The 23691-nt window shown below is 37.5% G+C and overlaps 1 protein-coding gene across 6 annotated transcripts in view; it reads right to left on the reverse strand.

Moving 5' to 3' along the window:
• The window catches only part of MGAT5 (alpha-1,6-mannosylglycoprotein 6-beta-N-acetylglucosaminyltransferase), a 111719-nt gene that overhangs the window by 64604 nt on the left and 23424 nt on the right, over positions 1-23691 (reverse strand). For 3 of the 6 annotated variants that reach the window (XM_064718191.1, XM_064718187.1, XM_064718186.1), the window contains 2 exons: positions 4814-5205; positions 637-804 (listed from right to left, as the gene is read on the reverse strand). In XM_064718191.1, the coding sequence (XP_064574261.1) occupies positions 637-804; positions 4814-5051 (406 nt within the window). In that variant the 5' untranslated portion in view covers positions 5052-5205. Of the gene's footprint in view, positions 1-636; positions 805-4813; positions 5206-11016; positions 11102-23691 lie in introns of those variants that run through there. The other 3 variants (XM_064718190.1, XM_064718189.1, XM_064718192.1) reach the window with 2 other exon arrangements.

The following is a 23691-nucleotide window of genomic DNA, read 5'->3' on the forward strand; positions in this document are numbered from 1 at the left end:
AATCATTGGACTTGCACTCAGACTTTCCTATGAGTCAGGACTGCCAGTATCTCTTTCAACTTGGTGGCAGAACAAAACAGTCCATTCATTGCAAACAAAATGAATGGCTTCAAATGTCATCTCAAAACATGTTTTTATTTTAACTGAATGTACCAGGTAGGTGATCTCTGTGTCAAATCCTAAGAGACATTAAACACTGTAGGGAAAGACATTTTTAAATCATGACCAACAAATATAATAAATGTTTTCTTTCAGTTAATAACCAATAAAGTGCATATGGTAGAATGTCAGAGCAGATTGATACCAACCTAAATAGTTAGGCTTTGAGAGAAAAGATCTCCCCAGTTTCATCATTCTAAAATGCAACCATTTAAAGTGTGAAACATCTACTACAAATGGGTGAACTATTCCCTTGAGAAGAGATTTTGATTTTCTAATGTGTTCAAGTTACCACAGAAAAAAGATCTTCCACTAAGCTTGGACTTCAATTTGTCATTGATAAAGGCTCGACTTGAAATTTTTTTTTCTAAGACATTCCAAATATCTAACACTGAAAAATCATGTTATGCTCAAGAGAGAAAAGGATAAAGACAATTATTTATTATCACAAATAATTTTAGTAATTGCCTTACACACCTGCTACATTAAGCTTTTCAGCTGCTCCCAAGCTGGGAGCAGAAGTGGTGGTGTTGTTGGTCGAGTTTGCTCCTGTTCCATTAAGTACAAGATTCTCCACCTTGGACTCCAACTTCCCAATGCGCTGCAAGATATTATCCAACAGGACAGCAAGGGTCTTTTTCAAATCTGCAAGTGAAAATGAAAAGTTAAACTGCTTAATAATGCAGTGCACACTTGTCAGACAGAATCAAACACTAGATACAAGAATCAGACTGGAGATATATAGATAGACATACATACATACATATATATATATACACACACACACTTTCTCAGTGCAAATCTTTGCCATTAGCAGCTTTATCCATTCATGTTCCCCACTTCGTTCAGCCTCAGATACAAGTTTCCTTGGCCATGGAACTTGTCAGCCTGTATATTTTATGAAGCACAGTGCTACTCATAGATATTCACATTCAAGGTGAAATGTGAGCCTTTACAGGAACAGAAAAATGCTTGCTTTGCAATGGCTCAAGTAATAAGAAGCTGCTTAAATAATAATGAGGCTAAACCTAAATCCATATTCAAACACTATCAGAGGAACTGTCTGTTGATACTCAGTCACCTGGGAACAAAAATCCCTTTCCCAAAAAGGAGAGCTTTAAGCCAGTACAAAAACCTTCTCCTGCATCTCCACCACATAACCAGCTTCTGCACTGGGAAATTAAATTTTTTTTAGAAATTATTATCTACTTTTAAGTTCAACCTTTCTGTTGTATTCACACAACACCAAAAATCACATTTCCTTTCTTCAGTCTGGTGATTGGCTCTGTTTGGTCTGACACAGGGCTTCCTTGGCATGGAAGGCAATGGACAATAACAGGAATTTGCATATCAAATGACAACACAGAAAGAGTTCTCTTTTTCCCCTCATTTTTTTACTTTTCCTTATTTTTTCATTTCCTTATTTTTTCCTCCTTTTTTCCTTATTTTGAATTTTTTTCTTATTTTCTTATTTTTTTCCTTGGCTTTCATTTTGTTCAGATTCCTTGAAGGAACACAAGACACTTTGGCAAGAACTAAGGACAAGAGGAGAAAACTATCAGACAAAGCTGTATAATTATAATGGCAACAAGCCAAAGAAGATGAAACTATTGTCCTTTGTTCATTTACCCTTGTAATTATTAAAGAATTTGGTACAAGGAATTTACATTATTTTTCCATTTAATTACCTGAAATAATTGCATGTGTTTTGGTATAATGTATTTTCTGTTTTACACAACTTTCAAATCAAATAATATTCTGAACTATAATAGAAAACTTTTCCATGCATCTGAAGACATTCTATTGTCTCTACAGCAGTTGTATTTTTGACACATTCATTCTGGTTTGTTTTTTTTTATTTTTCCCATGACTATCTCAATTCTTGTGCAAATGAGATTATAAATAAGAAAATGCTATTACTTTAGAAAGCTTATAATTGTTTTCTCCAAACAAAAGGAGAATCATATTTATTTCATGGTGCCATAAAGAAAGCCTTTCTCATCATAGCTGTGTTTTCCTTTGTCCTGTAAAGATCAGAAGGTGGAATTTGAAGCATTAGTCCACACATCTGGATACTTTAAAAGTGGTCCAAAAGTTATTTAATGGCATAGTGTGCAGAAGAAAAGGAAATTCTGGAACATGAACAAAACTATGGTAGAGAAGAAAAATCAAGGAAAAAAAGTAGTAAAAATAATTCAGGAAACAGTGAGGAAGAAACGTAGCCTACATAAAAGTACACACTGATCATAAAGACAAAAGAGGCCCAAATTTATTATTTTTTAATTCTGATACCAACACACTGATATGAGAGACATCTTGTCAGAACAAAAAGGGAAGTGGAGGCTACTTTGAGAAGGGGAGGGCAGAAGCACAGATGCACAGAACTTTTGTAAAAGAGCCATTCACTGCTATAAATCTAATATTCACTGTGTATATCTGAACTATGAGTTTAAAAAGGAAAATATTTGAGCCACCTACGTGACAGGTGAATACAGGGCAGAAAGAAAAAGTGAGAAAGTGAACAAGCTGTGCAACCACAATTAAGGAATGACTGAAAACCGTTCAGGTGGGTAAAAGCAGCCAAAACCAGCAAACATTTAATTTATACTTGAACATGGAAATCATGACTGTGCTCATTTAAAGCAATCAGAGGATAACATTAAGAAATATAAAAAGGCTAAATAAGCAAGAGCATTAATTTTCTCAGAGTATTGAAGAAGCCTCTACCAATTATTACTAACATCAGTTATTAATGTGTTTATTTGTGAAGAGCTAACCTGATTATTTGCTAGCAGCAAGTCATTTGGTATGCCAAACAGGACAAATTAACTTATTAAGTAATTACCTTACCCAATTTCATAAACTATTATTTAATATAGTGCTATTCCCTCACCCTAGTGCTTTTCCCTGAAATATTTTAAATAACTGCATTACCATTATTTTCCATCTTTCCAAACTACTTTGTTGAAAACACCTGGCCAAACTTAAATTTTAAGTCTTTAATCTTAAAAATCTTCTCGGCTGTGGACTTAAAATTGCTACACAAACCTTGGCCTTCCCTTCAGAGAAGTGTCACAAAGTTATTTCACCAACTGTTTCCAAATGCAGTTTAACTTCTCCTTGGGAGCTTGACCAGTGTTTGGAGGCAAGTCAATTTATTCCCCAGCAGGATTTGGAACAGGAAATTAATGCCACAGGCAACAAGCTGCAGGGGGAACTTTGCCTATGGATATCCTGTACCCACATTAACCCAGTTACCTTCAATATCTGGCGCCAGATTGTTTGGGTTTTGTTGTCTATTTTCTTTCTCAATTCATCCACCATCAAGCACCCCTGCACAGTAACAGGACACTGGCAATGGCTATACAGCAGATAAAGTTTTGTTTTGAGCCTAATCACACAATCCTCTAAGGATGTCTACTGGCTCAGAGATCCTCAACCCAAATATTGATCTATGCCACTCTGTTTTGCTTGTGTTGCTTTGTAAGGCCACAGTTCCATTATAGCTCAACATGCAGCCACAAATCTGGAGTTACAGAATAAGGGCAGGCTGTTATTTAAGCAACGAAGCAATTCAGTTGTTAGCTAGGTTGAGGATAATAATCACATGCTTACAGGCAAACAAATGCACACAAACTCAAAGATTTGCTTTTTAGAGGAAAAAGGACTGACAGAAACAAGACACAGAAAGAACCTTCCAGCAGGATATTTTCACAGCATGCACCAAAAAGTATAGAGTATTAAGAGAAAACTAGAGAAAAAACTGCAGCTATTCTATCTGTTGTATCCTAGTCTATATTCTTTGTCTAAGGATAAAAAAACCTATCTACTCAATTTCTTCAGAGCTGAATAATAAGACAACTATAAAAGAAAACAAATGTAAATACTAATTAGTTTTCCAGACATTCTGAAAGTGCATAGTTTAAGTCGGAAAGAAAGTGAATCCAAAAATTGCTAAAGAAGTAAGGTGCATTATGTGATCTTAGACTGAAAAGGAACCATGCCTAACCTGAAATTTGATTATATTTTATTTTTTAGTAATATTTTCAGGTAATATGCTTCATTCTTTTCTGCTTGCTTTGTCTGACACATGCACAAAAACTGAACTCTCATGTACAAACTGGAAGAGAGTAAGCATTAGAAACAACTGCCAAACAAAGCACTAAAACTCACAGTTTTCTGCCCTGAGGCAAATAGGATATACATAAGCTTAATTTAGGATTATACCAGATAAATAAACTTAAACATTAAGTAAATTGACTGAACAAAGAAGTGAAATGGGAAAGAAGAAATAAAGCAGGTCTCCATTTTAAACTAAGGCAAGTTTTTTCACAGGTAATTTCTTACATCACTGAAATGAAAACTGAAAAGCCTCCCAACTTCTCAAAAACACCAAAAAAGCGTTTTAAAACTGAGTTCTAACAAATAACCTAAAGTATACTAGACAGAGGTACTAGATAGACAAAATAAAAATTAGCAGACACTGGAAATGCAAAGTTTGTCCCACTTAAAAGGAAAGGCCATTTTCTCCATTTGTACAGAAAATGCACAGGGCAAAGTACTGCTAATTGAGAAACATTATGAAGCAAAATGTTCAGGCAATTGAGGAAAAAGCCTTAATCAGATTATCAAATAATCCAGAGAACACACTTACCATATGCTGTCACTGTCCCAACATAAGGCCCATCAACTACATTTTTATTTTCTTCAGCTAATGCTTTGATGTATCTTTTGCTGAGATCCAAAATTTGCTCACGCAGGACTGAACTGCTTTCGTGTTGCGTTTGCTGCTGAATAGTAAAATGCAGAAGCATCATTCCCCAAATAAAACCAAAAGTCACCAGAAAAAAGCCTAGTTTCTGAGAGGACAGCTTCCATGGAGAGAATGCCATGATTCCCAACAGCTTCACACAGTTACTACAAAGGTTCCTAAAGCATGAAGCCAAACAGCAAGTTCATGGTCCAGGTATATAAATATCACAGAGCAGGACTCAGTCTTATTCCAACTCCTTTGTCAACACATATCCGTGTTTCAGTTCCATCCTGCTGCAAGAGAAGAGAAAAAAGCACAGTTAGCACACCTGAAGTTTTTACTATCCATTATAGTTCTTCCCTCTAATCTGTACAAACCAGGAGCAGACAATGTGCTTGCTTTGTAAATGGTTAATTGACATGTCTCATCACTGCACTGCAGCAGCCAGAGCAAAAAGGGGCTGAGAAAAGGGCTGGAAAGACAACAAAGCAGGAGTGATGTGCCCGAGCAGGTGGAGAACACCTCACAGGATCTGGATCAAATTCCCTGCCTGAAGTGGTTTCTAAGCTGTATTTCAAAGTAAGGCTGCTGTAACATATTTATTTGTGTGTGTGTATGCAAAACTCTGCGATGTTGCCAGTGCAGCAATTTAAGACAATTCTCAATGTAATTCAGTTCTCAGAAAACAAGTAATTTTAGCTGGCAGTGACACTGCTCGGAGTTCCTGGCAGGAGCTACAGCATATGGCTAGATAGGTGATCAGGAAATCAGACTCCCTCAGGGGGAAAGAGGAAAGAAGAAATCTACATTATTTAAGCCAATACACTCTCCTGGCTTCCACTGCAAGCAGTTGGGAGGCTGGAATAATGTCCTGCTCCTGTGTGGCCTCTGCTGTGCAGTTACTCCTCAGCCATAAAACATACTCCAAATGAGGTGGCTCTTTACAACTAAATTGAAAACACAAACTTCTGAATGCAGCAACATGTCTTTTATATAGAAACTAATATTCTCAGAGCTTTTCATACACAAGGGAAAAGGAATTGTAATAAAGGCCTTCAAGATACAGTAGGACCAACTTTTGAAAGTAAAATCAGTTACAAAACAGGGCATGAAGAATCTAAAGGCAAGAAATGGTCTGTGATGAGAGTTAGAGGCAGGGTCCTTAGCCTAAAGTCCAACTAGAAGAGGGGTAATTAAAAGGTAATTAAGTGTAACCTATCATGTTAGAACACAGATTTGGTAAAATGTTATCCTTTTAACTTCATAATGCTCCCAGACAGGATTAGAGAACATAATGTTCCCTTCCATTCTGTGCTTGCACAGATAATGCAGATGTTGCTCTGTTTTAATAGGATAATTACTCAGATCCCTGCTAGTAGTGCTCCCTGCTTGTTAAAATCCCCTGTAGATCTTCTGCTTCCAGTAAACCAGGAGTTGTGCAGCTGGACAGAAATACCTTTGGGGCACTTATCTTCAATGTGACTTGGGTGTGCACATTGCACATCACTGATTAAACTGATTGTAGAAGTGAAGGCACATTAACTAAAAGCAGGCAAGGCAGACACTGTCCCATGCACTTACACTTACAAAAGAACAATCTGCAGCCATCTTTTGCTTAAGGAGGAATGGGGCAGAGAAATTAATTGCAAGTACAGTGAAAAACATCATAAAGCCCTCAAGCTGGCTTTTTTCAGACTGAAAATATCTCAGGAAAGAAAATGAACAGTTTCAACAGAGAAAATTAAGGACTCTGTTTAATGCTGCTCTACATAAATTTCAGTTAATTTTCAAAGAAATGGCAGGGAGAAATTTTACTTCTTTCTGTTTGTGTAACTATAGCCTTGAGATATTTTGGGTCTGGCTGGATAGCAGAATATTGTTACTTCATTAAAAGCTGAAAGTTTTACTATTCTTTTGCATTATTGGGTGTGATAAAATATAGAAAAATCTATAGTCTAAAAAAATATAATGACTTTCAAAAAAATCTAAAATATTCCAGATAAACTCCCTCAGTGACTTAATTTCAAGTAAGCACTGACAACATCCTCTAAAGCAATAAGATCTGTGGTTAAACAGTCAATATTTCTTCCTCAATTATCACTTGTTTGTGAAGGAGAAAACACTGAATAAGAAAGCAAACCTATCACCACCATGTTTTAACAGACAAGTGCTAATGATTGTTTATGACTAGTTGATAATGGAAAAAAAACACCTCTGAACATAATTAACATTAAAAACAACAATTAAAAATGCAAGTATTTCACAGCCTTCTTTTTAAAGTTCTAGAACAGAAAGAAAGATGGTACAAGAAATAGTGTAATGACACTGAACTATGAGAATGATCTCCTTAAAGAGGTGTTGACTTTTCTGTTCTATTTATCAGCAGAAAAATAAATCCACTTAAAATGTAAGAAGGTAGACAGCAAATATTAAACTTTTGCCATAAGAAAGGACTAAAATTCAATAACAGATGGAACAATGGCCCCCACGATTTCAACAAACAAACAGAAAACCCCAAACCCAAATATCACCAACAAGCCTTATTTTTCCTGAACCAATTTCAGTGGCCAGCAACCTGATAAGCTCCCAACGACATGTACTCAACTAATTAACTTTACAGCCCTGCTGGTGGCCATGGAGATTTATAAAGTGCACAGCAGAATCCTGGTGCTCCCATGGGCAGCTGCACTAACTTTGGTACATATTTAATAAATATTTATATTACTTTGGTATATATTAATCCCAGACCTGACAGCTGTCAAGGACTGAAACACAGCTATTCCCCAGTTAATGATTACCACATACCTATAATGAGTCATTATTTGGTACCTAAGTGGACAGTGGACAGGAGATATCAAGGGGTGATGTGGAATGCATGAAGACAGCAGCACAGAAATGTCTCCATGCATTTCTATTTTGACAGGAAATTAATAGCTGAACTGAGCAAGAGCTGAAGCAATAAACACACATTTGTCTACCATAATCACTGATGGATTTTGACTGACAAGTTATCTCTCTGCCCATAACAAGTAGGACATCCCAAAACTCCAGGTGGTAATGTATTTCCCTTATTCTCCTGCACATCTTATAAATGTTCCAAAGGAGGCAATCCTGTTAATTACTAAGGCTTTTTCCTAGTCTAGTCTCCAAATGCACACACCTAACAAGGATATGACACCCATATTTATTTGTGCTTCTAAAGAATGACAGGTGGTTTTTTTTACCCACTTCCCACCCCTATTTTGAGCTTTGGAAAGATGTGGTCCCACTCTAAGATGTCTCTTGAAATAATTCCAGCACCCTCTGGAAACTGGAAGCTTTAGTTGTGAGTTTGTTTGTGAAACTGTTAGGAAGAGAATTCCTCCTGACTTAGTCAGAGCAGTTAATATACAAAAATTAAACACTAAGTGTGAAAAACAGGATGAAAGTGAAAGGATACATGGGGCAAGAACACCTCTAATAAACAATCTTTGTCATGTTCTTTCTCAAATTCAAGTCTAACCAGCCAAAATCCCAACACAACTGAAACAACATTCTGTGGGGTGGCAAGCAGGTGTTTGGGGCTGTTTTGAAACAGACTAGTTACAGCTTCTGTGAAAAATATACCACAATTTACAACTCAATTGCCCCTACCCTGAACAAAAATTATTCACATATTTCATTGAAAAAGGGCTAACCTTACACCCATTTAACCAGGCACAAGAATTTCAAAGTACCAAAAGTACTATTATATAACTTCATCAGAAACACATTTTTTCTGTTCTGTATTTAATAAATCCTGTCCAACAGCTGGTCAATTCACGAGTTAGAGAGGATAACATTACCATGCTGATGTCATTGCTACAAAAGAAGCCTCACACTATCAAGAAACATCTCAGATAAGTACCCTAAATAAAGTGATCTGTATGTCAGCGGTGCAAACCACACATTTCTGAGCATTTTAAGATACTACCTTTCTCTCTCTCTCTCTCTTTTTTTTTTTTTTTTCCTGCTTAAAATAGAGTACAAATAGTTCATCTTCATGTAAACAAATTTTGGTGACACATCTTCACGTATTCCTCTTCATTTTTTAAGAAGGAGAATTAATCATCTACAAGAGATTAAGCTAAGTCTCTTTATAAGTATGTAAATATACACAGCTTGATATTCTCTGTCCAATCTGTACCTATATTAGAAATGGTACTTAGGGTAAGCTGGGAACACCACTATCCTCAGGATACTCAGAATTAAATCAGGATACTCAGGATTAAACTCTTCATCAGCTGAATGCACCATTCATCAGTAGCTACACAGTTCTAAAACCTTAATTGTCTGTAACCAAAACAGAAGCTCTTGCATCCATAAAAACAGCAGCTTGAGTGGTATTTAATTGTTAGATTTTTATAAACTCAAACCTAAGCAAACTTAAACATCATGACTAGTAAACAGAGTATATGTATTTTTTTACCATGTGGCTCAGTAAAAATGGTATTGCCACTGCTAGGAAAAGGCCTGTATTCCAATGGCAAACATGCAAGTCCCAAATTCTGGCCTCTTATGGTTCAGAAATTATCCTAGGAATAACTGTATGAGCTAGAGCTGGGTACCAGGTGCCTCATGTTACAGCAAACAGCTTAGATATGTGATAAGAACCATGGGCTGGGAAATACAGGCACAGATTGAAAGGAGAGGCCCCAAAATTGTGAATTACTCAGTTATGGTCAAATACTAATCAATGATAAGGCACAACCTTGAATTTTGGAAAAGAAAATGCTTTTCTTTTGACAGCAGCAAGAACTGAAAAGGAGGCATAGTACTGCCTTAGAAAAGGCACCTGTGCCAGGCCCATCAGTGCTAAATCCATGGCACCAGCTCTGTGGTACCCGCTGCTCACAATTTATAATGAAACTTTTACACACTAATTGCTTTGACTATGCAGTAGCAATGACCAGGGATGAGTAAAACCCAGCCTTTAGTAACAGGTATTGTCAATGAATGTCAATCTACACAAGTTTTTTTATAAGGTTTAAAGCTGGTTCTAAACTGCTTTGTCCCATCAGCCTCCTAAACCTTCAGTCACAGCAATCTCCCATTCTCCTCTTACATATATATATCCATGCAGACACTCACAATGTGTACTCAGGTGCACTCATGCCACCCTGCCTGACCCATTTTCCAGATTGTTTCCTGAAGAGGGCAAGCTGCCCTTCTGTTTGCAACTGTTTGATTCTGCAGAACAAGCTGTTGCAGAGCAGCCAAGGACAAACACCAAGATCTGAACCGCCTCTGTTCTCACCAAGGGCGTGCTAACCTAAAAGCTGATGATAATTCAAGTGTGAAGCCAGTGGGCTGCCAGCACACCACAGCTACAGCCAGCAAACACAGGGTGAGTGAAAACACCTGCCTATCCCACCCCTCTGCTAAGGGGTGCCAGGAGCCAGGCTTCATGCAGAAACTGATGCAATACACCCTAAAATCCTCTAAAACTTCTTTTCTAGGAGTAATGAGTCCAAACTGGGAGTGCTATGTTTTAAGAATTTAAGCCAGACACACTTCCAGTATACATAAACTGGAATTCCAGGCTGATGTTAACCACAGTTCTCCTACTGCAGCTGTATTGCCTAAACAGATGTGCACTATACCCCAACTGAATGCAAATTACAGATTTCCTGGTATTGCAGTTGTTTGTTCCTGGGGGAACATCCCAGCAGCTGTCCCACCCCAGTTGGCCAGTCTGTGCTCTGACACAGTGCAAGCTGTGCTGTGATTGTGAGATGCTGGCTCCCTCAGTCCTTTTCTACCTTTCCTTCTTTCAAAGCACAGCATTAACAATGATAACTTACGGCCTCCTACTTAATGCAGGCAAGTGAAATCAAAGAACACTCACATGCTCTGTTGGTAGAAGATAAGAAAGGATCAGAGAAGAGAAAAAGAAGCCTGATTCCTGATAAGATTACTTGCATTTAGACACAGTGTCCGCTCATACCATTGTCAAGTGTCTTTGTACCACACACATCTTGACTCCAGTACTGACACTCAATTAATTAACTGACACACTTAGGAAATATTCTCCATTAACATTAAACCATCCACACATCTAAACAAAACTTAGGGGCCTCACTTACACTGAGTGCTCAGAAGCAGTTTAGCTGCTGTTCTGCCACTGTCCATGTCAAATGAATAAAGCAGAGGTCAGACAGCAGGACTAGCAAAGGCTGAATCCACACCTGCTTAGGGTGCCAAGGGCTGTGGCCTGCCTGAGTGGGTCACAGAAACAAAAGAACATTCATTTCAATAGGTCAAGTCATAAATTTGAAGCCGCTTCAAAACACTTGTTAATATTAAAGCAAACTTTCATTCAGTACAATAAAAGCAGATGTCTGATAAAAAAGCTGATAGAACATCCTGGAAGGAGCAGAAGCGTATGAGCAAAGCTGACAATACTAACTCAGATCTGCAAGTCCTAGGTTTAGGTAAGGGCTTCCAACTGGTTGAAGCTGTACATATTCCCTACACACCTCACAGGCTCCTCAGGAAAAATAGGTAGCTGAAAAAAAAATCATGCAACTTCCCAGATTTATGCCTACTTTTGCTAACTGCACATTTTATCATTTACATTCCTTAATATAGAAAATAAATGCCTGAAACAATTTCCCTTAACTGCGTGATGGAGTCTTAGTTTTGCTGTTCCTACTGCTGCTCAATTTTATTTTCAGCAATGTTTCTGCCAACCCATTCTCTTCTTCTAGCTGACAGATGTCACTGTGTCTTCTTGCTCACCACCCCTCTACAGCTGATGTGGCACCATGTACTGAGCCTGAAGTGGCAATTTGGGATGTAATCCCATGGAGTGAGAAAAGCAAAACAACACTGGGTCACAACAGAAGCAGCAGGACAGATGGACTGAGGGAGACTAAGAGTATAAATACTCCAGGTTTGGGGTTTTTTTAGGTTGGGGAGGCATGTTTGCTTTTGTGCATGTGCATGTAGTACAAATTGGCAGGAGGTGGTGGGATGAAAGTTGAAGGAAGGGAAAACAGTCTCTGATAAGGTGCCATAAAAACAACAAATTTTCATCTTGAGCAAGCAGCTTGCCTTCACTTTCAAAAATAAATTCCCCCACTTAGAAACAATTTGGGTGGCATCCCACCTTAATTCCCCCATGTGGGTCTGTGCTTTCACAGGGCACTCTGAAGTGTTTCAAATTTTCTACCTAGCACATCACTTGCTGCAGTTCAGTCCTACAAAAATTAAATCATCTGATGTTCTTCCTTTCATGCTGTTTGCTTACTGTGATATTTCAGGGAGGAAAGAGTAGTAAAGGAAAGAACACAACAGATAAGGGGAAAAAGGATCAGAAGAAAATCCATAAGGAAAAATCCGCATGTGTTGAAATCCTCATGGTACATACACTGTTTACTGATTAGAAACACTCTAGGCAATGCATTTAAGAACATAATCACAAACTAACCTGATCTTCTTTCAATAAATTGAATGAATGTTAGGACTAGGAACAGGACTTCAATGAACTTCAGAAAATCAGAAATGTTCCTGACCTTGAACATTTTTACTGCCATTTACAGTCAAAGGACGGGGAATATTAATAACCTTCTTCTTGCTGCTGCATTAAAACCATATGCCCAAAATAGCATTTTCTCATTGAAAAGAACATTTTGGAATGTCAGCATGCTGACCAAGAGAGATTAAGAAGATTAAGAAACAGTTTTTGGTTTTTTCTGGGTTTTGGTTGGCTTTTTTTTTTTGCAGGAAATTAACTTACAGAGCCTGAGAGCCCCAGTCATCATCTACAAAATCCCTAAAACCAGTGAGAAAATTACACATGAGCATGCTTTCATGGCTTCAAGAGTCCCTGAAGCCCACTGCACAAATAAACCTTTAAGTTACTTCATTAATTTTAATGAATTTTAAAAATAGGACTCGTGGCCAATAAGTTTTATCCTATTTCTAGTGTGGATAAAGTACAGATATTTTTCTTTTCCCCTCTTTGCAACTCTCCCCACTGAAAGGCTAATATATGACATCTTCTTGTGTCACTCTCAGTTTTACATTTGACATTGGTCCTCTGAGGATGAAACCACAGCACTTGCAGAGAAGCAGGGCTTTGCCCTTATCAGAACACCTGGACGATCTCCACAGTCATGAGCAAAACCTCCTTGGTTCCTACACAACAATCCCATATTCTGCTAATGCTCTCCCATTTCTTTAGTGCACAGAGTATCTGTGGCAGCAAGAGCTGCAAGCATTGCTATGAGCTTATGCAGAAAGCTTTATTTATTTTTAATGAATAATAAAATTAACCTCAGCCTATAATCTAAGCAACCAAATTATGAGGCACTCCAGGAATGACTAAGTTTATTACATAGAAATTGGATCCATTAGCTCATTTCTTGCATCAAGCTGATACTCCAGGCTCCAATCTCACCCACTGCTATTAACCACAAATCAGCCTGTTACATCACATCTTGTGGCCTGTCCAAGAGGAAAAACAAGCAACTCTCAACAGGAGCTCTGTCCAACTCTCAGAGGAAAGTCAAAACCTTCTTTGTAGTCAGCAAGAAAGCTCTCCTCAATGTGGATGCCCAGATATCATCCCCTCTCAAATCCATGGTCAACACACTGAATGTGGTCTTCAGCAATTGTGCTGGACCCCAGACAGGCAGCCAAAAAAAACCCCACAAGTTCTAAGGAAAGATCCAAACATGTTCATGCTCAAAATACTCACTACACCTTATTCAAAAAATTTTTCAAAAATAGAAAAGAAAGAATACAAGTATGCTTCTATCAAACAGTTAATTATATTGAATTTTCTACCATTTGCTGGGAATTGTGGATAATCAAAACAAATATAAATCCTCATTAAATTTGTTTAAATTAATTGTTGCTACAGCATTCTACACACAAACTTTTTGCAAAGGACAAACACCAAGGGAAAAGACAGCAGAGTAATATTAAAAGAGAGGAAAGCAGAAATAAATATATAGAAAATGTTTATGTGCATGCTATTAAGCAAGTACATATCAGATCACAGGGAGGACAAAAAAAAGTAAACAGCAAAGCTGAACATTAAATGAGTCTTCAGAAATATTTATCTTTTGTTGCTTTAGAATTTCTTGAACTTGGGTCAAAGTATAACATTTCTTCCAATGGATTTGTTCTTGGCAAGCATGTTGAACACATTCCAGCTTCTGTGGCTACACAAATGGCTGAAAGCACAAGCTGCATCTCCAGAGAACAAAATTTAATGGAATTAAAATTTCAGTACTGTCACCTGTTTGGAAGCAACAGTGCTGCTGATTATTCAATCACTCTGCATTTAAGACCTTTATTATTGAAAGGATGAAATTTTAATTTGTAATCCAATTCAAAAGTTAGTAGGGCAGCAAAATATTTTAACTTCTTTCCTGCATATATCCTGTTGCTTAACACTGGTATTTTTCAACAGCTGATAGCACCAAAGATTAGAACAGCACTTGGAAATCAAAGAATGAAAACTGCCAATGTTTCTAATTTCTCTTTGTAAGAAGCAACAATTTGTCACACAGAGGTGTCAAAATATTTGAAGGGACATACATGAAGTTCTGTACATGTGCAATGAAGCCCCATTAGAAACCTACAGTTACAGAAGACAGAACCTTATAGCAAAGGGCTTGAAAGTAATGTTAAGAGGAAACATTAGACAAAAGTTTCACTGTCTACACAGTTCTGACCCATTCAGCCATAAAGCAGCAATAACATGAGCCTTCACACAAAACCTCTGCACATTATTCTCACAACGCTGTTGAGAATTTGAAAGCTTTGTGAGAAAATAAAGACAAAAACTGAACAACGTGACCATGACCCCAACAGTATTTTCAAAGGAGAGCCCGGTGAGGGCAAGCATAACCACATTCTATCCTGTCACTGACTGTAACCACTGCACTGCTGGGAGGGCATCAGCTTTCCAATCACCTGCAGGATCAATAAACTACACAAGTTTCCTCTGCAAATAAATGAGCTGTACTTAGTTTATCACAGGGCACAACTTCTGAACTATTTTGAGTAGGTGGAAAACAGCCTCCCCTCTTTCAGCATCCCTAGACAGCTGTAGAACAACTTGTACTGGCAAACTCTGAGGAATAGCTCTGTTTCAGCTGTAGCCCTTACAAAGCTAAATGGGGAAAAAAAGAAAGAAGTGACGTGCAGAAAACAGCCGGCACAGGCAGTATAAGGAAAATGAATTAGTAATAGGATTTTGCGATTTCTCCCCAGACTACTGCTAGGCAGGGAGAGGCAGGACATATAACCCCACCACCACGATAAAAAATAATGTGAAAATGTCTTAGCAAGCAGCCCAGGTTTCTGAGCTGATGTTTTGCACAACACAGTACTAAAGGAGCAACACAGAACTCCCTAAGCTCTCCTCATTGCTTATACACCATCATTAACAACAACATTCCTCTCTTTAGCCTCTCTCACTCCCAGGTTCTCAGGTTCTCTAGATAGTGATAAGCGACTACTCAAAAAAGCTATTTCATCTGCTGGTTCTGGTCCACACTGCAGTAATGGTCTGGGTAATGAACTTTCTTTAATGCCTCAGTGCTTTTAATAAATAATCCTAATTACTAGAAAGGCCTCCTTTCCAAAGCAGGCTTTGTTGAAGCTATTATCAATACTCCCATTCCAGGTTTGGTAGCAAAAGTAGCTTCATTTTCAGTGCTGAAAGCAAACCTTTATTCCCCCTGCAATGTAGTTTCAAAGTCAATGTACGTTCACATCTTGGAAAATTTAATTATTTACAATATTGAATGCTTGAGTAGTCATGAGCTTCCCCTTCCTTCTCCAAGGTTCTAAATAAACTCAAATAAGTAAGTTGTCCTTAAGTAAATCAGAAAATAAAGCCTGAGGTCTGTCTTTAATAGACATAGAATCACAGCTTAGGTCTTGAAATCTCTCTTTATGTGAGCAAACACCACAGCAGAACAGGAGAACATCTGCAAAAGAACCCAACAGATTTTGAGGACGTGACATTCACACCAAAAGCATTTCAGCTCAGAAGTGTGGGTGTCTGTCAGCACTGGTGCTGTGGATTCTATCTAATCTGGCTTTAGAGAATAAATACCAACAGTTCGAGGACATGGCTTGCATTCCTGGAATATTTTCATTACAGAGCAACTCAGTTTGTGGTCTCCTAGAGTAGTCCATTATGTGTGTGTACCTATATAGATATATATATAGGAAAATGAAAGTGTTATTAGTGAGTTATCAATTCACTTCCAAAGCATGTCTCATGCAAACCCATGTTTGAGCACATTAAACTTCTGAGCTACCAAACGAATTCATGTCATAGATACCATCAAGAAAACTGCCAAGTAAGTAAACTCATAAATCAGTTGCCTGTAGTTATTCTCTCAAGGAATATAATGCAATTTGTAATGTTAATGGCCAAAAAGATATTCAAAGCCCCTATTGCTTCCTTTACATGCATTTTGGTTATGGACCAGCATACAATTGCAGAATTACTAAAAGTGCATTTGAAAACAGTTCAGCTCATGCATGAATGAGCTTTAACTTTATCCAGAAGGGTTTCTTGAGCTCCTGCAGCTCTGTAACATGCTATGGCTGCCCCAACAGGTATTCCCCCTTTTACAGCCCCCTAACCATCACAACAAAATGCAAATACTGCAAAAGTGAATACCAATTCAGTTTTCTGCAATTTTCTTTTTTCCACCTCTTCTACTTTTTTTTGCTCCCTATCTTCCCTTACTGTAGAAGCAGAAGCTTTCTTAGCTAGCTACTGATTCACAGAAAGCTTGTAGAAATTTCATCACCAATTTGACTGAAATTCCGACAGGAATTGGAAGTATGAAGGAAAAAACTGTATGACTGAAAGAGTCTTGTTTCATTGGGAAGTCACAATAGAATAAAATTAAAGAGGCAGAAATTTTGTGTTCCACAATCTAGGTACAATGGATTACAGATAAATAATATTATCAATAGGAAGGCAGAGCTAAACTCTTCCTCCTCTTAATTATGAGCAAGAACTTGCAAATGTCATCAGCATTTCATGGATGCAGTAATAGATAAAATTTCAGAATAGCAGATAGGAGAAGAAATTTCTATAGAAAACAGTAGGTAAGCTTGAAAATCTGATGAGTGGGGAAATCATTGTAAGAAACACAAAGTATTAAGTTGGTAAAGAAATTGAAATATGAGGAAAGAGGAAGGAAAAAAAAAGCCCAGAGTGAGATGAGGTAAGCAAACATCTAAATTCAAGTCTAAGAGAGTCAAGGAAATGAATGTTAAGGAGATGTAAAGGTACTAAAGAGAGCAGCCTGACAGACAAGGGCTACACAAACTGAATGGATGAATACACCAGGTCAGGCAAGACCAAGAAAACACAGAACATGAAATAATGCTAAATCAACACTGTGAGTGATTTGCCAACAAACACAAAGGCAACTGCAAGTGCAAGCGGCAAGGCAGAACTAATGCATTCCCGTAAACAATTAGGACTTTAACCACTGATAGAGGAAACAGTTTGCTTATCAAAAATTATTGCTGTTTCCTGATACACTTCAGCTGCTACACCTTTCATCTTGAGTGGGAAAAAGGTCAAGCTTTTAGTTTATGAGAAAGTCACAAACAGTGAATTGAACTTCCTATATCAACACCTCCCTTAAATATAAAATATTTAAGATAATGGGGAAGGTTATCAGAATGACTATTCCTCAATATTACCATTAGTCTTATCAATACATCAACTTCACAAAAAAAACCCCAAAAACTTCTCATAGGGTCAACTCTCTATGTAATTTATCTTCCAAACACTTGTATCAATTCAAACCATAAGGATCCAGTCTTTAATAAACAGGATTTGTTATACTACATATATATACATTCACCAGTATAATAATTTCTACTAGTATAATAAATTCTAATAATTTTTAGCTTTCAGCAGTCCTTAGGGACAAAATGCAACATTATCTTTGCATAAGACATTATGGGTCATGTAGATGTTGCTTCATGTGCAGTAAGAGGATTCTGGAGGCAGATGGTAACAGGAAACAAAACCACAGACATTGCAAGAACTTATTCAAGATGATGAAAGTATTTGGTATAAATTAAATATTAAGCATTTATGGCTCAAGAAGTCCAAGGTCTAGGGTCCCATTTCACTGAAATTGGTGAAAATCATCCCATGTGGTCAATGACAATTCGCAGTAATACTTTGAAATGTTCCAAAAGCATCCACCCTCTTTCACACATTTCACACAGAGTCACATAGGAGAGATACTCAGAAACCCCACACACCCACACAGCTAACCACAGGTGACAGAAGAGAGACAACCAAACATCCTTTATAGACTTTGGTGATTTCCATTAGTTCCTCCACTCCTATTTTGAGAAGAAATTCCCCTCAATGCTCTGACAATACACAATTAATTACATTTATTGACACTGAGGTTAGAACATGAGTCAAGTGCTGTCACATTAAATATTGCACAAGAGTGCCATGAGGCTTTTTTTGCTACTATGAATGTGAAGATGTTCAAAGAGATGTTTGTAAACCCACCCTTGTGCAGAGTCATGTTTAAGCAGTTTTTCACAGGAATCAGCTGGCAGCTCAGTGCCTGTTACTAGCACAACACCACCTCCCAGCCCATGCACTCCCCCCAAAATTTGTATGCATTCACTTGATCAGGCTTTCAAATTGCACTTTTCTAACAACAGAATACGCTTCCTGAAGGTTGGTGAACATGCTTGATCACCAGCAGCCACGCTTTAGAGCTTGCACTGGAATCTTTCATGTTTCAACAGTGGCTGCGTAGTGAGTGTCAAGCAAAGAAACACTGCCTTGCATAACACCCTTTTTGCATTTTTATATAAGCACTAACCAAGAAGCACATACTGCTAGAGAACAAAATTATTTTGCTGCATATCAGAGTTTTCAAATCTGATAAAATTTACTAAAGTATAGTTTAAATATTTCATCTTGCTCTTCTCCCCCTTTGCTTATATACCATCTAAACCTGAAATCCAACAAAAGAATAACCCACCAAATACTTGGTACTTGGCAGAGCTTTGTAGAAGCAGCAGCTCTCATTAGTTAGTTTTTAAGTATTATAATGCATGAAACTTCATTAGATAAAATATCCCATTGTTCCCTGAAGGTCAGCCATTTCTGAGGCAATTCTCAACAGTCAAATAACACTTTCATCACTTTAAAATAATAAATTTAGTGGGGCAAAAAAAAAAAAAATCAATACACAACATATTAGGCATGTGTATATAATGATTAAAGAAAAAACACCATATAGGACTTCTTGCAAAATCTGCTTTATAAAATACAGAAGGAAACTATCTTTCAGACTGCATGATAATGAAAAATAAAATATGGTGCATTGGCATTTTTCCCCACCTAAGTCAACATTTTTATTTTTCTGGACAATAGGGAGAAGGAAGGAGTTTGAAGGACAAAGCAGGAACCACAAATAACCCAGATCTAACATTAGCAGCGGGTGAAAGATAAATGCTTAAGAAGTTTTATGTGCAAAACTGAAGTGACATTGTGAACACTGCAAGCAAATAAACATCAGGAAGATTAAAAATGCAAGCAAGCAAGACTTAGAGAAATGTCAGCAAAACCACTTGCAAAAAACCTCCCCACACTACAGCCAATTCCAAGGAAGTAGTTTTTAAAGTGCAAGAGCAGAGAGTTTTTCCCTTTCAAAAAAAGAAAGGCGCCAAGACATCCCACAATTTTTATTCAAGAACCTTGACAAGAATTCATTTTTAAATTTAGTGTTGCATAACTCCAAAAAATATAGTCATCCACTGAATTAAATTTGCTTTAAATATATTCACTAACATTTTCTATTCTTCATCCTTTGCTGAAGTTGTTTTTTTATCGCAATATGGCAAGAAAGTTTTGGAAGCTCAGGTCTGGAAAGAATATTAAATTAAATACCCGTTGTGCAATTTTTCAAGAAAAGCAAACAAATGGGACCAGCTAAAACAGAGTAAAACAAAACCCAAACAAAATGGATGAATTGAGGTGAAGAACAAAAGTAATAACCCCTAGTTTTCAACAAAACACATTGCCTCATGTACCATTTACAACATAATCAGAATTCAAAGGAAATAAAATGTATAAAATTTGTAAGAAGGTAAGGCTGGTAACAAATTCCAGTGACACAGACAATCCATTCATCTCCATTTGACCTAAGCTTTCAATTAAAGCAGGAGGGGAAACTAGCAGTATTGTTAAGGGCTAAATTGTCAAGAGGTTTTAAGTGAATAAATAAAATGAAATTACAAGGACGCATCACAACTCAACTAACATGTATGTATGAAATGATATAAACATATAAACGCAATTCCAATTCACAAAAGCCTCAAAATGCTGACCATATTTTTTACAAGTCAAATTGCAACCCTCATGCATATTTTTTTGTTTGGAATGTCAGATTCCAGGTAGCGAAACGCATCAAACTGGACAATACAGTATAGGCCAAAGAAGAACAAAAGAAATTTTGAAAAAAGAGGAAAATTACCACAGCTCCCTCCTTGCCAAGCCTGGATTTCACTGAGGTACACAGTGAACACCTCCTATCATACAGAAAGGTTTTTAAAGCCACACCTACCTCTCCAGACTGGCATTTGCACCGCAGTAAATCCTGCTCGAGGATTAGGAGACTTTGCTCTCTCTGATACCAAGGACCAAGTTCTGTCTTGTGCCCAGCAACCAAGCCATGCAACCAGAGATAAGAAAGTGGGGATGGACTGGACCACAAAGAAACAAACCTCAGGAAGCATTGCTAACAAGAGTGAGAGGCTCTGTTCCTTCTGGTCCTGTAGGCATCACAGCAGAGCAGAGTTCTCAGAAGAGATCTGAGAATGGCCAGGCTCTGCAGAGATTAAAGGGAGGAAGAAGGCAGAAAGCAAAAAGATGCTTTTCACAGAGTGGATCTACAGGCAAAGCCACCGTGGGCAGCACGAGGCTGGGGGAGGTAGGAAACCTCCCAAACCCTGCTGGGGAGGAGGATGGGGACAGGCAAGTGAAGACAAAATGATGATGTGTCAGTGGGGGAACAGGAGGGGAGCAAAGGATGGGAAAGGGAACACGGTCAGACCAGTGTGTACAGGGAAATACAGGGAGCTGTCAGCACAGCAAAGCCAGAGAAAAATGCTTTTGCACTAAATTGAGACTAGGAAGGGGGGAGGTGTGTTTGCCTGTTAAAACATTTATGGTACATGACAGGCTATACCTCACAGAAAGTGTGTCAAAACTCTGCAAGACTCACGCTTGGGGGTTTTCTGCCTTTTTATTCTTATTTTTAATATTCTCACATTCAGAATTTGGAAAGAGAGGCTGCCACTGTGGCTAGGAAAGAGTGGGAACGGAGATGAAAACAACTTCAAGAAAAATGAAATTTGATTTATTAGCCTAATGGAGGCTTACTGTGCAATATAGGACTTACATGCAAGAGTATGTCACTGCAAAATTAATACTAATTTACAGGGTCTTTTTCTTCAATCAAAAGATCTGTTACTATCTACATTTAATCACTATAACTATCGAGGAGTGAGAAAAAAATCTGAATCTTTGCCAATACCAACATCTTCCTTTACTACAGAAGCGTGCCTTAAATGGAAGTAGCACAAGGAAAAATAAGGGGGTTTTTGTCAGTCATGCCAGATGACTGTCAATAAAAAATGCCTAGAATTTTTTAACAGTTTCTAAAATATTTTTCCTCCTAAATTTCAAAGACTTGATGTCTCAAAGGTGCATCGACAGAAGTGTTGTTTTTATTTTAAAAAGGCTGCTTTTTTGCATTTATCATTAAGACTTCTAAAGCACAAAAGGTCCTTTTCCTGAATTTTAATGTATCCAACAGGTTAAAGAATCCAGGAGAGATCCTTCATATTATGCAAAGTACTGTCCTTGAAAGTTTTTGTTGTTTCTACCTTTGAGCCTACAACATTAGGATTTCTTTTAATTAACTGAGAACTATAAGACAAGCAGGAGGGGGACAAAAAAAGTCACTTTAATTATGGCAACTGTCAACAGCACAGCAAGAATTTTAAAGAAATCTCAATAAATATGCAAAGAGGTGTCTAAGAGATTTATGAACACGCCCAAATACCCAACTAACTCCCACAGCATTTAATGAGACACTCCTGGGTAGTCCTGTGGGTGTCTGAACACCTTCTACAAAGCAGACTCAGGGAATGGCTGAGCATAATTCACACCTGTAGTCGCCATCAACGTCAGTGTGGTGTGGTGGGCTTTTGGCACCTCCAGAAAAGCCCACACATTTAAGTCACTTCTGATTATCTCCATCTGTGCACATTTATTCCTGTACAAAATTATCTCATCTCTGTTTATAGCTTAAACTTCAAGCTTAGACCTCAGGCTCACACATGGAGACAGGAATACTAACAGCAATTTATAAAAGAGTAGGAGTGAGGTTGGAATTTTTCAGCACCAGCTAATTTCTTCTTTCTCCCTCCCCACATCCTTCTTAACATGTTAAAGAAGGAGCGAAATATAAAAAATTTCTTTAGGATTTGGAATATTTTACTTGCTACATTTGGAAATATAAATCATAGCTGTAACAGGAATTCATGAGAATAAGAAAAGTTTGAGATTTGAATACTGGTACTGAAAGTTATCTTTTCAGCTGCTCTTTGTGGTTTGCTTGAATATAGAAAAAATTAAGAGCCTGCATTTTAAGTTTTAAGTATTCCCAACTTTCCTCATAACAAGAAACTGAAGTTTACAGCTCTGCTTTTTATATTGTATCAGTCTAACACCTGAATTTAAGATATTTTATAGTGGTGCATTTTATTATACATTATGAATATAAATACCTTCATAATCAATATTATATATGAATAAAAATAAAATACAATATATTTTATAGAAAAACAGACTAACATAATGAATGAAGAATCTGAAGCAAAAATAAATATATATATGTATACATATATATACAAATATATACACATATATATATTTGCATATATACAAATATATACGTATATATCTATATATACCTATATATATAGATACACATATATAATATATATATAGATACACATATATAATATATCTATGTATATATATATATACACATATATATATATGTGAAGTCATTTTCCAGCACTTGACTTTTGAGAGGGATGGTCAAAATCTGTTTAATTGTGGTATTCAGAAAAGAACGTGATCACTTCAAGGACTATCTATTCCCATAAAAAGTGAGTATATTTAGTAAAATCTTTCTTGGCATCATCTTCAGAACATTCATCTTAACAGATGGAATAAAAATGTGGCTCACAAGCAGGACAGACTGACCTTCCAGGACAGGACTCATTTAACCCACAGGCAGATGGGACAGCAGAGTTTAGGAACACTGCACATTTCTGTCTCCAGTTAGTTCAGAAAAAGTTTTACTGGGTCAGTCACTCAAATTTGAAGACCTAATAGTATTACAACTTCCTCAGGTCCTGCAGGATTGTAATAAAGCCTATAAATACAGATATCACGGCCAGGACTTGTGCACCAAATCGCTGCAAGGTTTGTGCACCAAACCTCCCCTGCAAGAGGATTTATTGCTGTTCTAGGAGTTCACATTGCTAAGAAATGTGGTCTCCATGAGCAGAGGACAAGGCTGACAAGGACCCTGTGGAGGCTGCAGCAGGCAGGGATTGCTGCTGTGCTCCCCTAGAACTCCTCAGCATCGCACAGCTGATGGCACAGTGACAGTGACAGCCTGCAGGGACCCGGCCCAGGCTGC

This window comes from Zonotrichia leucophrys, chromosome 7 (assembly GCF_028769735.1).
Source record: "Zonotrichia leucophrys gambelii isolate GWCS_2022_RI chromosome 7, RI_Zleu_2.0, whole genome shotgun sequence".
In the NCBI taxonomy this organism is placed as follows: domain Eukaryota; kingdom Metazoa; phylum Chordata; class Aves; order Passeriformes; family Passerellidae; genus Zonotrichia; species Zonotrichia leucophrys.